Below are 18,170 nucleotides of genomic sequence, written 5' to 3' on the forward strand. Positions count from 1 at the left end.
CTACATCGGTGAGACCAAGCGCAGGCTTGGCGATCACTTAGCCCATCACCTCTGCACAGTTTGCATTAACCAACTTGATCTCCCGGTGGCTCAGCACCTCACCTCTCCCTCCCATTCAAAATCCGACCTTTCTGTCCTGGGCCTCCTCCGCGGCCAGAGTGAGTCCCACTGCAATTTGGAAGAGCAGCACCTCATATTTCGCTTGGGTAGTTTACACCCCAGCGGTATGAACATTGACCTCCAATTTCAGGTAGTCCTTGCTTTCTCCCTCCTTCTCCTCCCCTTCCCAGCTCCCCCACAGCCTACTGTCTCCGCATCTTCCTGTCTTCTTCCCGCCCCCCTCCAACCCCACATCAGTCTGATGAAGAGTCTCGACCCGAAACATCAGCTATCCCTTCGCTCCATAGATGCTACTTCACCCGTTGAGTTTCTCCAGTATTTTTGTCTACCTTCAAATTCAAAAGCAGATCTTGAGGGCTTTTGCTTCCTCCATGTGTGAATATGACAGACTGACTCCGGTTCTCCCCATTCTGTCCTCAGTGTTGGCACTTAGATCAAAAAAGGAGTGCATACAATTTGAAAATAAAGCTTGCTTCAATGACAGGATGCAACTTTCATGCATAGACTTTTCCTTTTAACGTGATGTGTTTCTCATTTCTTGGACACATTCATGTTGGCCAATGGGCAGCACTGAGAATGAACTCCGTATATTATACCTTCTGTTATTCAAGTACCATAAGTTCTTCATATGCAATTAATTGTTACTTGAACATTCAGTACTGTCATGCGAGCGCAAATATTGTGCTTACCTTCAGAGTTTAAAATTTCTTAATTTACATTGAATTTTTTTTTTTAAATTTCAAATTGATGAAATTGAATTAACAGGAGTACTCCTTGGCAATCCACTAAAACAAATGGGCAATAATTATGTGTAGGAAAGAACTGCAGATGCTGTTTAAATCGAAGGTAGACACAAAATGCTGGAGTAAATCAGCGGGACAGGCAGCATCTCTGGAGAGAAGGATGGGTGACGTTTCGGATCGAGACCCATCTGAAGAAGGGTCTCGACCCGAAACGTCACCCATTCCTTCTCTCCAGAGATGCTGACTGTCCGGCTGAGTTACTCCAGAATTTTGTGTTTACCTTGGGTAATAATTATATTCAGCTGTAGTCAATTTGCATTGTTGATGTTTTAAAAACTTATTTAAAATCAAACGAGCCGTGTACTTGTGCATACCTATTTTGAAGTTGGAATATCATGGTGTTATTCCCTTTTTTTGTTTGTTCTCTTGTAACCTTGGACAAATATGGAGCACTAATATCAATTGTTGTTGATCAAGGTGAAAAATCACTAATGATTTATTATTATTTTTGTTTGTATTCTAGATCCGTAACATGGTGGCGGTGCTGGATGTGATCTCCAGTTTGGAGAAGTATCCCATTACCAAAGAGGCCCTCGAGGTAAATAGTTCCTGCAGATTATATTTGGGTAGAAACAGAAGAGAGTGATGAGAAGGTGGAAGGTATCCATGGAGAACATTTTGAAAGCGATTTTGCTATTATGTATACGAGTTAAATCTTTTGGAATTCTTTGGCTTATAATACTTGTAGCTTAGTAAATTGTCTTTTAAACATCAGAATAATAAAATTAAATGGGCAGATTTTTCCATAAAATGTTTCTGATATCCGTCAATCCATTGCTTCAGTTTATAAAACCATTACATTCTTGCATAACTGGCACCAGCGGATTTGACAGATTTTGCCAAGGAATAAAGAGACCAACATGATGGGATTTAGGGAGGGAATTCCAGAATTATGGGGTCAGGTTGCTGAAAGCAAAGCCACAAATGGTGGAACATTTAAAATCAGGCATGTAAAGGGCCAGAATTGGAAGAATACAACTATCTACAAGATTGGTTTAAATAAGGGTTTGGAGATGAAGAGGCTGAGGTAGTGAATAATTTTAATATTGGGGCTTTTCTGAAAAAGGAGCTCGTATGGTCACTAAACATTGGATGGTGTGTGAATTAAGTTAAGATGGGGCATAAACAAGGTGCTGGTTTACACAAAAGGACACAAAGTGCTGGTGTAACTCAGCAGGTCAGGCATGGAAGGGTCCCGACCCAAAATGTCACCTATCTATGGGCGCCAAAACAGGCCCTTAGGCCCACCGAGTCCGCACCAACCAGCGATCCCTGAATAATATCATTAACACTACCCTACACGCGCGCGCACACACACACACACACACACACACACATGGAGCAATTTTACATTTACATCAATTAACCTACAAACGTACGTCTTTGGAGTGCGGGAGAAACTGGAGATCTCAGAGAAAACCCATGCAGGTCACGGGACGAACGTACAAACTCCATACAAACAGCACCTGTAGTCAGGATCGAACCTGGGTCTCTGGCGCTGTAAAGCAGTAGCTGTACTGCTACGCCACCATGCTGCCCTTGTATTGTGTTTAAGTAAAGAAATTGGACCTTGCCAAATATAATCTACACAAAGTACAAGTCTATATCTAATGCAGTTAACTTGTATCAGTCCACTTTATCAAAAGCTCAATGCCATCTTGTCAAGAAAATTACAGAACTGGAGAGAGGAATGCTCACCGCTGAATACTGATTGAAAAATGTCTGTGTGCACAAAATAGAGAGGGAGCAGTCATCTTTTCTGGGGTGGTCTAATAGCGTGATAAAGAACACAAATGAAAGAATTTAGTCTGAAGACGGGTCTGAACCTGAAACGTCACCCATTCCTTCTCTCCAGATATGCTGCCTGTCCCGCTGAGTTACTCCAGCATTTTGTGTCTATCTTTGGTTGAAACCAGCATCTGCAGTTCCTTCATACACAAATGAAGGAATGTTTGGTGCCTTGAATCTTGGAAGAATGCAATTGAACAAGTGTTACTTGTGGTTGCACAGGTAGTTGTGAGAGGAAAGAAATAGAAGGTAGGGGAAGTGGGTGAGGATTGCATTGTAGGTAGTTAATCTGATTAATACAGAGATACATAAAAATGTCACCAAAGGAACCTGGGTGGATCCTATCTTTCACCTTTCTGTTGTATCTAATCAAATTCTAGACTTACTCCATTACATTGATGTCTTTAACCTGTGTCATATTATACTGATCTGGAGAAGAATAGATAAATGCATGTTCATCAATGCTTTACCTCAAGAATAAGGAAGACGTTTTGGGAGCACAAATTAGGAATGCATGATAAAGATACTAAACTTGAACTTAAGTGGGATTTTGATGGAAAAAGATACAATGGGCCACATTGAGTGAATGTTCTTATGCAACTTTGGAGTGTCTTTTAGCAGAGATTGACATGATGCAAAAGGGATGGGGATATTTAGTATAAAATGTTAAACAGTTTTCTGGATGTAAGGAAGAAACAAAAAAGGACTTTAATATTTGCTATTTTGCCAATTTAATTCAAGGGACTTTCATATCTGTAACAAACCATTGAGTACAGATATATTGGTTATTAGTGTAGTAGATTTATTAAGTTACATTCAAAATAAACAATAATATATGCGATCATCGAAGTCTTGGCATCTAAGAGACGTCCTCTGACTGGGGCAAGCTCTCCTTGTTTTCTGCTGAGTTCAGTTGACTGCAAATTCTCTTCTTCCTGGTGCCATTTAAATTCATTCTTAGACCCCTTTTTTGTAAATATTTTTTCTTTAATCATGCAAATGAACAATCTCCTGTTAACTAGTCCATAGTCCTCAATAAAGAAACCTTATTTTGCTTAAAGATATTGTGTTATGTTATTTTTTTTACACATTACCAGTCCTGCACACTATTAAATTGCCTCTTACTCTAGTGCCTCTTACTTGGTGACAGTTTTCATTCTGCTGTCCTTTCCTTTGATCAATGTTGCGCTCCAAAATCTACCTTGTTTGAAACCATTCCTTGTTAGTGCATTCCTTAATTAATTAAATCTTATTCCTTTTTGTGAACCATGTTTTTGAGAACAGTGGGAGACAAATTCCACATGGACAAGTCTACCAGATCAACTGGATAGCATAATTTTTACTGTCTCAACCTTCCACTTGCCCTGCCCTTCAGCCGCGTTCGACGTCACAATGGGATCCCAAATCTCATTTACATTTAAAAAATCGCGATTTAAAAAAAAAAAACTCTTTTAATCAAATTCTTCCGTTTTCATTAACAGGTAACATTGTGTTTAGGTTATTTTAAAGAAAAAACGCGATTTTCATTGAATTTCTTTTTTTTTTTTTTAATTGCGATTTTCATTGTGGGGGAGGAGGGGATAGAGGGAGAGGCACTGGGTAGGGAGGGGAGAGGAGTTATGGAGGAAGGGAGTGACTGATGGTAAAGGAAATGAGAGGGAGGGAGTGGGGGTGGAGGAGAGGGGAAAGAAGAGGGAGGGTGAAAAAGAGAGGGAGGGAGTGCAGGGGTGTGAGGAGGAATGGAGGAGGATAGGGGTAGGAAGAGGGATGGCGAGGCGCAATTGGGGGAGGGTTGCCGTGACTCGCGTCACAACGGGAACCTCTCAGCCGTTGCGTATGTGCAGTTGGGGGCTATGGCTTGGGTGGAAAATTGCCTTGGGGGATGGGCCCAATGGGTCCCCACCTGGTCTAGTAATTTTTAAAATCTTTCACAACAGTAATTCTATCAAAACACAACCATATTTGAATCGCAAAATAAATTTTTGTATTTAAAACATTTTACAATTTGTTTAAGACACCCCCTGCAAATAGGGTAATAATTTCTGAAGTTTAATGGCATGAAAGTGGAAAGCAGAAGAGGCAGCTGTCCTGTTGAGATGGGCTTCACTTGACCTAGTCTAGGACCAGCATACAAAATAACCGCTCCTGGCGCGCGCACACACGCCTTTCTTTCCACTTGATTCATTTCCCCTTCTCCATCTCCCATCCTTCCACACTCTGGTGCCATGTTTTCCCTTCCCCTGCCTGTTTTCTCCCATTCCTTTCTGCCCATCATCCCACTCTTCCCATAACAGAGCTCAAATTAATGCCTCTTTCAGGAATTCAATGTCGGGCATGTGAATGATATGGCCTGCCCTTCTAGGCTGATGTAAAAATAAATTGTTAAAAAAATAGCTTGGAAAGGCCATAGTTTATTTATCTTGGCAGAGGGTGTTTCAAGATTTTGTGTGATAGTATTTGTGCTATCCAGTGCTTTGAGGTGCCTGTTGTAGGTAATCCAAATCTCAGAAGCATATGGGCCAGTGATTATTACTGTCCAGTTGATAGTAAAAACTTTGTTTTTGGATATTGCACAGCATTTAGTCATTGTTCCACAGGATGCAGTGCACAGAGGTTGATGAGTTGTTGTTTTGGCAAGAGTACTTATTTATCCAAGTGATGAATTGGCTGTCTATTCTAAGAGTTGATGTAGAGGAATTGAAAATAATTAGACGTTAAGGGTAGCAGAAGGCGGGTAGACAAGGAAATGCCTTCTCGCTATCTAGTCTAATGTCAGAGTCCCTTTGAGGCCAAAGATAATTGATCCTAGTCAGGACTGAGAACCTTGCATCTTAAGGCAAAATGACTGATGCCAAATACTGGTAGAGTAATTATTTACCTTCAATCTAGGGGTACCTTCAAAGCAGTTTTGTGCTTATGCATTTCTGGAGTTAGGTTCTGTTGATGTGCCCAAGTGCCTTTGCTGTTTGTAATTTAAGCTGAGGTCATCAGCCAAGTGTGTACATAAAGACAAGCTCTGTACTGCTATTCCTCTGGTCGACTGGCCCTTGTGGAATTTGTCTCCTATTGTTTAGATTAGGCAGTGAACATATTAAATGTCTGGTGGCACCTCTTTTCTCATCGCTTTTTTCACGGAGCTAATCCCAATGGATTTCTTGCCATACTTTTTTATTTTCTAGTTTATGATATTGTATTAACATTAGCAGAGAGACATAGAAAATGTTGATAATCAGCAACAGGAATTATGAGATGTAATTCCAGTACGTGACGTTAACAGAGTTTGTGTACTTAATTGTGAGGCATTAACCAAGAAAAGTGGTCTCTGTGTGAATAATCTTTAGATTTTGAAAAGCAAAGAACTACAGATGCTGGAACTCTGACATAAAACAAAGTACTAGAAACTAACAGCAGGTCGGGCACCATCAGAGAAAGAGAGACAAAGAATCACATCAAAGATTCTTTATCAGAACAGGGTAAAGTTAGAAAAAAGTTAGAGAAGGACAAGGAGAATGGGAGGGGTGGACAAATGTGTACTGTGCAGATCATTAGGTATTACCTCTATTCCCCCAAAACGTTGGTGTTTGCATTCTAATTCTTTGCCTATTATTCTTGAACATTTTCTAACTTATTTCTGGCATTGCAATTCCACTCATTGCCATCGTCATTGCTGAATTTTTCCACACTTTCCTTCCCTCTTTGTAAATTTGCGATTATTGACAATTTCCGTCGAGGGAATAGGACGCTGACCACTGTGGTATTTAGTTATTCATCATGAAGTGATAAAGGCTTTCCTAGACCCGTTTTTTTCATCCCCTGCATCTTAACCCACTTTGGAAACAAGAAGGAATTGCCACTACTTTTCCACAACTTGATGATGAATTATTTATTCTACATTTGTTTTTATTTGATGCAAGTATACTTCACTATTCTGGATTCATTCTTTGCAATGTTAGAAAAGATATTTTGCAGCCGATGTAATGTTTTCCTTTTCATTACTTTTTCCTGAGCTATATTTTGTGTGCAATGCAATTCATTGATGCCAGTAGTTTAGTTTGGAGATGCAGCATGGAAACCGACTCTTTCGCCCATCGAGTTCACACTGATTGACAATCGCCCTTCACACTAGTTCTATCTTGCACACTAGGGACAATTTACACAAGCCAATTAACTTACAAACCTGCAAGTTTTTTGAATGTGGGAGGAAACTGGAGCACCCGGAGAAAACCCATGGGGTCACGGGGAGAACATGCAAACTCCATGCAGGCAGCACCCATAGTCAGGATCGAACCCTGGTCTCTGGCACTGTAAGGCAGCAACTCAGTCATTTAGACTTCCTAAATGTCTTCACCCCTCTATTTTGTGACACCTATTTAACTTAAATCTAGAATGAAATTTTTGGTGACCTTTTTATAAATGTCAAGACTACTTGGGTTAGGAATTATTCAAATGTTAACGCTCTGGAGGTGCAACTTTTATTGGTTTGGTTCCTTTTGCATCAATTATCCCAGTAAAGTGTAGTAGCGCCCTCTCTTGGTAGAACCGTATAATTGGTGTATGTGAATGCTGTGGAAGTAGAAGCAACAAACTCTCGCCAAATGTTATTAAAGTATGCACAGGCCTATGGCTTCAGCACTATTGTTTGTGTAAATGGTGAGCATGGGAACAGTTGGATCTGTTATCATATTAAGTTATTGTAGTTTGAGTTCTGAATGATATCAATTGGTTTTCCATTTAGATTCATTTATGCTTTGCTTTCTTTAAAAATACTTGTGTCCGGGTCTATGATAATTGGCTGCAAAAACAGCATCTTCTGTTCCATTATTGGACATTAATTCCAGCTCGCTGCAAATTTTCCCAACTTTGCTTTTAATGGAGAGGCGAGAGAATACAGATGCTAAAATCTTAAACAAAGATTCTCTTCAAGACTGAAGAAAGGTCCTGATCTGAAATGTTGACTTTTCGTTTACCTCCACAGATGCTGTCTGACCAGCCATTTCTTCCTGCAACTGTTTCCTGCCTTGTAAAAAGAGAAACTGTTAACATTTTCGATTTATAAACCTTCACAGATCTGAAACATTGACTGTTACTCTTTCAGCAGATACTGTCTAACTTGCTGAGATAGAGTGCCTTATAGCGTCTTGGCCTTTTCTAGCGTTTTCTATTCTTGCCTCGGATTTTAACTTTATTTGTTCTTGCTTTTTCATTTTCTGTGTGAGGTCAACTACTCTTCTTGCACTTGCATTTACATTTATTTAAGTCAATTCAGAACCATTACAAAAGCCTCATAGGATGGTTCCCATGCTATGGACCATGGTGAGTATTTTTTTTAATATTTTGTTATAGCTGCAGCAACCTCCACAGGCCAGGCTGATTCCTGACGTTGAATTGTGTGATGCAAATGTTAACCAAAGTAAATATACTTTTTCTCCTTTTCTAAGATTTATTACTCTCCGTTCCATTGTCAAATCACCTGATTGCACAAAACAATTGCAGTTTACTCGATAGAAAACTACATACTGAATCAAGAACGCTCCACCGGTTCAGAAGGCAGAGGCTCAAACTTGTTTCACTGCTGCAGCTTTCATTGCCAGATGTTTCTTGCCCATTACTACTCTGCTAGCTTTATTCCATGGGAAGTACAAATACAGTTTCAAAACTTAAGCAAGAACTACAAAATACTTCCAGCAAAATAACATCAATGAAACAGTCAAAACACTATAAGCGATTTCTCAACTTGAGTTGTGATATGATCAACCACCAACCAAAAACAGAAATTACCTTACTGTATCGAGTGGTGAATCTCTGGAACTCTCTGCCACAGAGGGTAGTTGAGGCCAGTTCATTTGGCTATATTTAAGAGGGAGTTAGATGTGGCCCTTGTGGCTAAGGGGATCAGGGGGTATGGAGAGAAGGCAGGTACGGGATACTGAGTTGGATGATCAGCCATGATCATATTGAATGGCGGTGCAGGCTCGAAGGGCCGAATGGCCTACTCCTGCACTTAATTTCTATGTTTCTATGAGATAAAATCCAAATGATCTGATATTATGCAAAAGTAACTACAAAAATAAACTGTGGAGGCAGGAATGCATGGAACATAACTTTTTAAACTGGTATGAGCAAAGGTTCTGCGCCATGTACAGCAAAATAACACAGATGAACTGTAAATCAGAGTTTTATTTTATTTCTGTTCTCATCATAAAGTAGCCAATTGTAAAATTCTAGTACAGGTGCACAACCTTTTATCCGAAAGCCTTGGGACCAGACACTTGTCGGATTTCGGACATTTTCGGATTTCCGAATGGAAGATTTTTAGCGTAGATTAGGTAGGTAGCACGGGCGGCTTGAAAAGTCTGGAGCGGCTGCCTCCTTCCCGGAGACCGGGAGAATCATTGCATAAATGTTAGTCAGTTAGTTTGGAGAGATTTTATGTGGTGGTGGTAGAGTAGGGGTGAAGGGGGAAAGGGGAAACTTTAATTCTTAGTCCCCTACCTGGTCGGCGACTCCCAACCTCGCGGAGCTGGGGGCTCCGTCCGGCCGCGGGCGGCGCCGGTTGGAGCTCCGACCCCGGCAACTCTACCCCTGGCTGCGCGGCTCCAAATCCAGCGACGCTCCGCGAATGTTGGGGAGTCGGCGGCCACAGCGCTCCGGAGCTTGCCGCACGGCGACCCGGTAAGGCATTGCCCGCTCCCCGCTGGTGTCCCAGCGCTGCGACGCCGCCGACTCCCGACATTCGCGGAGCTGGGGCGTCCAAAGCCGCGCTGGATTTGGAGCGCCTCGCAGCCAGGGGTAGAGTTGCCGGGGTCGAAGCTACAACCAGCGCCGCCCGCAGACCCACCGGCCACAGCGCTGCGGAGCTTACTGCACGGCTACTCGGTAAGGCATTGACCGCTCCCCCGCCTCTCCGACCAGGTAGGGGACTAAGAATTAAAGTTTACCCCTTCACCCCCCCCCCCCCCTCCCTTCACATAAAAGCCCTCCAAACTAACTGACTAACATTTAAGCAATGATTTACAGATGTTTAAGTGTCTCCCGGTCTCCGGGGAGGAGGCAGCCGCTTCAGTAGTACAGACCTGGGTTGACCGTGTGTCGTTTCGGGTCAAGTTTGGCGCCAAACGTGAGCTTTGGTGCGCAGATGACATCTGGAAAAAATGGCCGGTTTTCGGAGTTTTTCGGTTTCCGGAACGCCGGATAAAAGGTTGTGCACCTGTATATAAAAAAAATAAAACTGCGGAGGCCAACATCCCAGCGAATCACAGACTAGGGCTGTAGACAACGGAGCTCCGCAGGGGTCGGTGCTTGGGCCACGACGCTTCACATTGTATATTAATGATTTAAACGAGGGGATTGAAGCCTTTCTGACCAAGTTTGCGGATGATACGAAAATAGGTTGAAGGTCAGGTAGTGTAGAGAAAGCAGGAACTCTGCAGAAGGACTTGGACAGGTTGGGAGAGTGGGCAGAGAAGTGGCAGATGGAATATAGTGTAGCAAAGTGTGGTGTCATGCATATTGGTAGTAGGAATAAAGGCGTAGACTATTTTCTAAATAGGGAGAGAATCCAGAAATCTTAGGTGCAAAGGGACTTCGGAGTGCTGATGTAGGATTCTCAAAAAGTTAATCTGCAAGTCGAATCGGTAGTAAAGGAAGCAAACTCAATGCTAGCATTTATTTCGAGACGGTTTATATACCAAAACAGGGATGAGGCTCAAAGGCGCAGGTAAGGCCGCATTTGAAAAATTGTGAGCAATTTTGGGCACCATATCTGAGGAAGGATGTGCTGGCTCTAAAGAGGGTCCAGAGGAGGTTTACAGGAATGATCCCGGGAATGAGTAGGTCGACCTATAAGGAGCATTTGTCGGCACTGGGCCTGTACTTGACCGAGTTTAGAAGAATGAGGGGGAACCTCATTGAAACATACAGAATAGTGAAAGGCTTGGACAGAGTGGATGTGGAGAGGATGTTTCCACTGGTGGGAGAGTCTAGGTAAAAATCTTTTAGGAAGATGAAGAGAAATTTCTTTAGTCAGAGGGTGGTGAATCTGGAATTCTTTGCCACAGAAGGCTGTGGAGTCCAAGTCAGTGGATAATTTTAGGGCAGAGATAGATTTATGATTTGTACATGTGCCACAGGGTATGGGGAGAAGGCAAGAGAATGGGGTTAGGAGGGTGAGATAGATCAGCCATGATTAAATGGACTAGCCTTGATGGGCCGAATGGCATAATTCTGTTCCTATCACTTATGACATGACAAGGCTTTAAACTTACTAAGAGAGGATAATAAGCGAGAAATTGTCATAGTGTGCTAGATCAGGGTAGAAGATGTACATGAAAATATACAAAACTGAGCAGATACAGAACTGTATATCATTAAAAAAAATCAAAGCTTTATGGAGACACGAGGAGCTGTAGATTCTGGTTGACAAAAGCGAGACAACTGCTGGAGGAACTCAGCAAGTCAATCAGCATCTTTGAAGAACATAGATAGGTGACGTTTGGGGTCAAGACCCATCTTCAAACTGATTGTGGTGGTGCTGGTTGGTGGCTTAGTAAGCGATAGGTGGATACAGGTGAGGGTTTTTTTTGATAGGGAAGTGGCTGGACAAAGACCAGAGATGAAGAGACAAAAAGTGTAATGTGAGGATACTAGAGGTGTGAATTGTGAAGTCAGCGGAAGGAACGTAGGTGGAAAGGTACGGGGCGAAAGAGGAAAGTGAGAAATGTTAATCCAGGTGGGGCACAGAGAAAGAAGGGGTAAGTTAGTTAACAGAAATTGTAATTCATTATTCGTACTGTTAGGTTGTAAGCTGCCCAAGTAGAATATGAGTCAATAGTCAATAGTCTATTTATTTGTCATTTGGACCCCTGGAGGTCCAAATGAAATGCCGTTTCTGCAGCCATACATAACACACAAATAGACCCCAGACACAACATAATTACATTTTACATAAACATCCATCACATAGCTGTGATGGAAGGCCAAAAAAACTTATCTCTCCATCCACTGCACTCTTCCCCCCCCCCCCCCCCCCCCCCCCCCCCCCCCCCCCCCCCCCCCCCCCCCCCCCCCCCCCCCCCCCCCCCCCCCCCCCCCCCCCCCCCCCCATGTCAGAGTCAGAGTCAAAGCCCCCGGCTGGCGATGGCGATTGTCCCGCGGCCATTAAAGCCACGCCGGGTGGTGCGAGGTCGCACACCGGGTCTTGGTGTTAAAGACCCCGGTGTGCGCTCGCATAGTCCCGCGGCCATTCCAAGCCGCGCGGGGCAGTGCTGTTAGGCCCCGCTCCAGGAGCTCTTCGACCCCGCAACTCGGGCGGGAGAAGTCGCCGCTGCAGTAGCCCCGAAAAGCGGTCTCCCTCCAGGGAGCCGCGGGCCCCCGGTGCCGCCGTCCGCCAGACCCGTCGTTGGAGCCTCCGCATCAGCAGCGGCAGCGGCAGCGGCAGCGGCAACGCTCCTCCACCGCTCCACCCGCTCCAGTCTCGACCAGCTCCGCGACGGCGACGGTGAGTCGGAGCACCAGAGTCCCCGGCCTCCCCCTGTTGGAGGCCGCTCCTCGTTGCGGCCCCAACGACAACTGAGACCAGACGAGAAAAGGTCGGGTCTCCAGTGCAGGGAGAGATTCAAAAGTTTCTCCCACCCCACCCCCGCCCCCCCCACACACACACCCCAACATAAAATAACAAAAACTACATAAAAACACAGACAAAAAATAATAAAAACGCGGACAGGCTGCAGAGGCCGCTGCTGACCAGAGTCGCGCCGCCTACTGGATATGAGGTGGTGTTCCTCCTTTTTGCATGTGGAATCTGAGGGGAGGGTGACCAGGATTGTGTGCTCAATGTTCCATGTTTTATACAGTTCCAAAAGAACAGATCCATAACGAAAGGAAATGGGGTGGCAATTGTTAATCAGGGCAGGCGCCAGAGTGGTACAAGATCATGCTTTCACTCCCATAGTTGATAGCGATGAGGAATCTGTTAGGTTGAAATTATGAATAGCAGTGGAAAGAAGACAGGTGGGGCAGTCTATCAACCTGCAGAATGTGACCCCTTAATAGGTCAGACCAAAAATGGGGAAATATCAACGGTGTGTTTGAAGGAAATTGCAGTTGTCATGGAAATTTTTTATCCATAAACAGTGCATTCAGAAAGTATTAAGACCTCTTCACTTTTTCCACATTTTTTTACGTTACAGCCTTATTCTAAAATGGATTAAATTCATTTTTTTAATCCCAATCTACACACAATACCCCATAATAAAAAAGCAAAAACAGGTGTTTAGAAATGTTTGCAAAGTAATTAAAAATAAATAACTGAAATATCACATTTACATAAGTATTCAGACGCTTTACTCAGTACTTTATTGAGGCACCTTTGGCAGCGATTACAATTTTTTTTTTATCATCAATCTACACACAATACCCCAGAATGAAGATGCGAAAACAGCTGTTTAGAAATTTTTGCAAAGTAATTAAAATGAAATAACTGAAATATCACATTTATATATATTCAGACCCTTTGCAATGACACTCAAAATTAAGCTTAGATTCTGTTTCCATTGATTATCCTTGAGATGTTTCTACAACTTGATTGGAGTCCACCAGTGGTAAATTAAATTGATTGGACAGGATTTGGAAAGGCATTTAAGGTCCCACAGTTGACAGTGCATTCCAGAGCAAAAACCAAGCCATGACGACGAAGGAACTGTCCGTAGACCTCAGAGACAGGATTGTGTTGATTGTGTCTGGGGAAGGGTATAAAACAATTTCTGCAGCATTGCAGGTTGCGAAGTGCAAAGTGGCCTCCATCATTCTTAATGGAAGAACTTTGGAACCGGGCGGCCAAGCTGGCTGCACCCGACCAAACTGAGCAATCGTGGGAGAAGGGCCTTGGTCAGGGAGGTGACCAAGAACCCGATGGTCACTCTGACAGAGCTCCAAAGTTCCTCTGTTGAGATGGGAGAACCTTCCAAAAGGACAACTATATCTGCAGCACTCCACCAATTAGCCTTTATGGTAGTTGCCAGATGGAAGCCACTCAGTAAAAGGCACATAACATCCATTTTAGAATAAGGCTGTAATGTAACAAAATGTGGAAAAAGCGAAGGGGTCTGAATACTTTCTGAATGCACTGTACTTATACGATGGAATGAACTGGCAAGATATAGTCGAAGAAACTCACATGGAGTTTAATATGGGAATCTGGAGGGGGGGGGCGGGAAACAAACTGCTGGAGGATCTCAGCAGGTCAGGCAGCATCTGTGGAGGGAAATACACAGGTGACATTCGGGTCAAGACCGTTCTTACAACCTGGAAAGTCGTTGGTGCAATTCCAGCCACAGGTGTTGCCTGATCTGAATTCCACCAACAGTTTTTGTTTCTCAACATCGTTAGTTGATGTCGCCAAGATTAAAGGAGCACTCGGGACATTCCTGATTACTGCCGCCTTAATAATGGTAGTTTAGTGAGATATTTACAAAGGTGGTGAGAGTGTATGCATGAATGCATATATACATGCAAACAGTTGCAAATTTATAATTGCATTTTGTTGATACACAACTATTTGGTTTGAGATTGTTATTATTTTACTGTTTTATTTATAGCAGTTGGATCGCATTAACCGAACTTTCCCATTGTAAAGGGATCAGGGTGAAAAGAAAATTGGAGAAAGCAATGCCTGAGAAGATGGCGGAGGCATACTCTCAAGGCATTTAAAAAAGTATTTGAATAGCAGGCTGTGGAATAAGTGCTGAGAAATGGGATTAATATATATGGGCATTTGATTGTCAATGTGGGCATGGTGGGGTGAAGAGTCTGGTTCTGGCAATATTGCTCTGACTTTGTTTAAGCAATATACATGTACATCGCCCAAGTATGTCCAGGAAGTAATGGCTTTCTTAACATGGAACAAAACACTGTTTGATTTCACAGGAAGTTCCCATGGCACGACTTGTTTTCAAGTTCCGCGCAGACATTGTGGACCGAAGGGCCAGTTCCTTTGCAGCACTGTTCTTTGTTTACCCTGTTCTAAAAAAGAAAAGCTACTGTAATGCGCCCTTTTAAATTGCCCCTCAGGGATGAATAAAGTGCTTGATTGATTGATCTAAGAAAGCAGATAGAGTGCAATAGGTATGAAGGATGACAAAATGATACCGTTTTCATTTAAATTAAATATAAATTTCTCATTAAAAGCAATTGCATCTAGAAAATATAACAAATTAATAGGCTTTCTGACCAGTGGATTAAATCTCTGTGATACACTCTAGGGCATTTTTAATTATTTGCAAATTATTTGATATCTTTCCCTGTGAAGATTGCTGACTTACCAATGATATTCAACAGTAAATGCTCATTCTTGATTTTTATGAGAAGATTGAAAAAGGAATGAGATGAATGCTTGCTTAAACTTTATGTACACAGGGTTATTCAAACCTAAACTTGCTAACTTTTAGTTCTTTGCCTTTTCAGGAAACGAGGTTGGGGAAACTCATCAATGATGTACGGAAGAAAACCAAGAATGAGGAGCTTGCAAAGCGTGCCAAGAAACTGCTAAGGAGCTGGCAAAAGTTGCTGGTTGAGCCTGTTGGGCAGGTCGAGTCTGTGCCCAGAGCACTGTCCAACTCCCCTGGTTCAGCTAATGGGGGAGCTCATGCTTACAAGCATGACTTGTCATCTCTGGCCACAAGCACTTCAGCCGGGGGAGCCAAGCCTGTCCCGGATCTGAAAAATAAGAATGATGTGCACAACTCCTACTCTCTCTTTGGTGACAAGCAGGGTATTCGGAAACGGAAAGGGGATGGCATGAAAGGGCCACCATCCAAAGTCCCAAAGCCTAATAACGAACAGCTGCAGAACTCTACACCACCGCCATCCAATGGAATTCGCAGCAGTCCAGAAAACTACCCAAGTCCTCCCGATATGGCACCTTCAAACACCCAAGCTGTTCCAGACAAATGCAGGTCAGACCCTCAGGCACCTTATGAAAATGACAAGCATAGCAAGATACCAGTCAATGCTGTGAAACCACATACCAGTTCTCCAGGTCTTGTAAGAAACCCTAGCACTTCCACGTTGCTTAAGACTGCTATTCTGCAGCAGCATGGAAAAACCGATGATCCTGTGGGCCGTTATCGACCCAGTAGCCCACGTTGTCAATCATTTAGCCCAAGGACTCATAAACAGGAAGTGCCGAGCAAACCTTCTACGACATATGCACCCAAGGGCTCTATAGCTAGCCCTTCTCAGAGCTTTACAGGTACGTCAGCTCAAGCAGGTACTGATTCTGACAGGACAGTATCCCAACTATCCAAGAAAAATGTTCAGATGTCATCTCCTGTATTGCAGACAGCTACAACACCACCTCTGCCACCTCAGCTAATAAGCTTACACCTACCAGAGTCGGAAAGGCTATTAGATCGGCTCGTAGACACACCTCGTTTGGAAACCCTTGGTGAAAACCAACTGCAACATCATTCTTCACCACAACAGCAGCAGGACTCGATGTACCCCTCGCAGAGCCCCAATTCATCAACTTCACATCGCGGAGAATCCTTGCAGAATTTTGACTTGGATGCTAATATGGAAGACCTGACCCCCAGTGAATGTGCCTCTTTTGGTCACGATAAAAGGTCATCCAAGAAAAAATACAGGTCCAGAGACTATCAGGTGAACTTAGACGGACAATTTATCGATGAAAGTGTAAAACCTGTACGGTTGAAAGAGCGTAGAATTACATTTGACCCTGCCACTGGACAGATCAAACCTTTAACACAGAAGGAATCATCTCAGGCTGAAAGCTCTGTTCCAACTGAACCCCATCGAACCACCGAAGTGGTCCAAGAACAGAGAGTGAATTTGCAAAGTACTTTAGATCAAACAAACTGGAAGGAATTATCAAAAAATGAAATTATTCAGTCTTACTTATCGAGACAGAGCTGCCTTCTTTCATCCTCAGGAGTGCAGCCTCCAGGAGGTCACATTGTTGAATTTCTACAGCATGAAAGCCACAGGTATAGCACTAGCACAGTGACCCGCGAGGTCCACGTATTGGTACCTGCAGACTCTCCCTCAGAACTTCCTGGGGTCAGTAGAGAGATCAAAGACTCGGACATTCACCGAATACACGAGCAACACTGGGCAGGTGTGAACGGTTGCTGGGACAACCAGGGCAAATGGTATGATTGGACGCAGGGCATATCTTTGGACCCTCATGGTGATCAGGGACAACTGCACATTCTACCATATGTCAGTCTGGACTGAGCATTAGCGCCCATTTGGCTTGCTTTAAGGTTTAAGGTCATCTGGTGACAAACAAGTGGTTCCTACTTACTGGAAATGAGCAAATGTATCAGGGTTGCAAGATAAGGTTCTGAAGGTTCTAATTCTCAGCCCATCTCTGTAAGACACGCTGCCCCGTCCAACCCCAGTACCCTCTCTTCTGCAGTTTGCTGCTATCAGTGTTTTAACCAAAATTGCAAAGGAGGGAAAATAGCACAGGAGGAGTGTGAGAAAGAAAAAGGAAAGAATGGTTAGTTCTGATGAAAACACAACTTCCCTTTGGGATGAGGACAGGTTTTAATGAGAGGTCAACATGCTCAGTGAGGAACGGTTTGTCTGTGGGAGAAAGTTGAGGTTTGATAATGTTCCAGCACTTTACAGTTGGCTGGATGTGGTCTGGGGGAGTTACAGGAGCTTTATGTGACATCAAAACTAAATGAATAATGTTACCTTAAAAAGTATGCATCTATTTATTTTATTTCTCTTTTTAAAAACAAAACACTTTAATTTGGCAGTGAGACAAACGTGCAAAAACAGCAGATTTCTCTTATTTGCATCACTTTTTTTGAACGTAATTTTTTTAACGTGAAAAATCATGTTAGACTGTGAATGTTTGCACAGTACCACGTCATACCAAACATTCCATAGGTCTTCACATGCTAGTAGTAGCTATCATCTTCTGTTTAAACAGGGATACAATCGGTCTTCATAATTTAGGTTCAAAATGTTTGAAATCTATTTTACAATGTCAAATATGAGGGTTTTTTATTCTTGCCATCTTACTAAATTCAAACATCAACTACTATATAATTTTGTTTTCTGCTTTGCTCTCCTCTTGTTTGGTCTCTACAAACATCCTGACTTCCCCAAATTTCAAAGAGGAAAAAAAAAGAGGGTGCTACTAGTTTGCAACTTTGTACTGTGACAAGTTGATTTAAAAAAAGAATCAAAACATTTCAAAAGGAATCTGTTTGTATGCTGGAGATATACTTGTTACCATTCCTTTAGATATTGTTTGCCTTATGGAATTCATCATACCACAACTGCAAAACAAGAAGCCTTAGTGAATGTACAGAAATTAGACTTCTGTGTTCTGCACAATACAGAAGGAATGACTTTGCTATTTGGTCCTTTTAAGTGGACACGTTGTGATATAAATGTGGAAACAATTAAAAAAAATTTGCACAGAAA

General features: G+C 42.9%; 1 protein-coding gene across 2 annotated transcripts in view; it reads left to right on the plus strand.

Annotated features, from left to right (window-relative positions):
- The window catches only part of crsp7 (cofactor required for Sp1 transcriptional activation, subunit 7), a 73,150-nt gene extending 54,980 nt beyond the window's left edge, over positions 1-18,170 (plus strand). For both annotated transcript variants that reach the window (XM_055658716.1, XM_055658717.1), the window contains 2 exons: positions 1,387-1,461; positions 15,171-18,170. In XM_055658716.1, coding sequence (XP_055514691.1) covers positions 1,387-1,461; positions 15,171-16,961 — 1,866 coding nt within the window. In that variant the 3' untranslated portion in view covers positions 16,962-18,170. The remainder of the gene's footprint in view (positions 1-1,386; positions 1,462-15,170) is intronic.

Source organism: Leucoraja erinacea, chromosome 29 (assembly GCF_028641065.1).
Source record: "Leucoraja erinacea ecotype New England chromosome 29, Leri_hhj_1, whole genome shotgun sequence".
NCBI classification, from domain to species: domain Eukaryota; kingdom Metazoa; phylum Chordata; class Chondrichthyes; order Rajiformes; family Rajidae; genus Leucoraja; species Leucoraja erinaceus.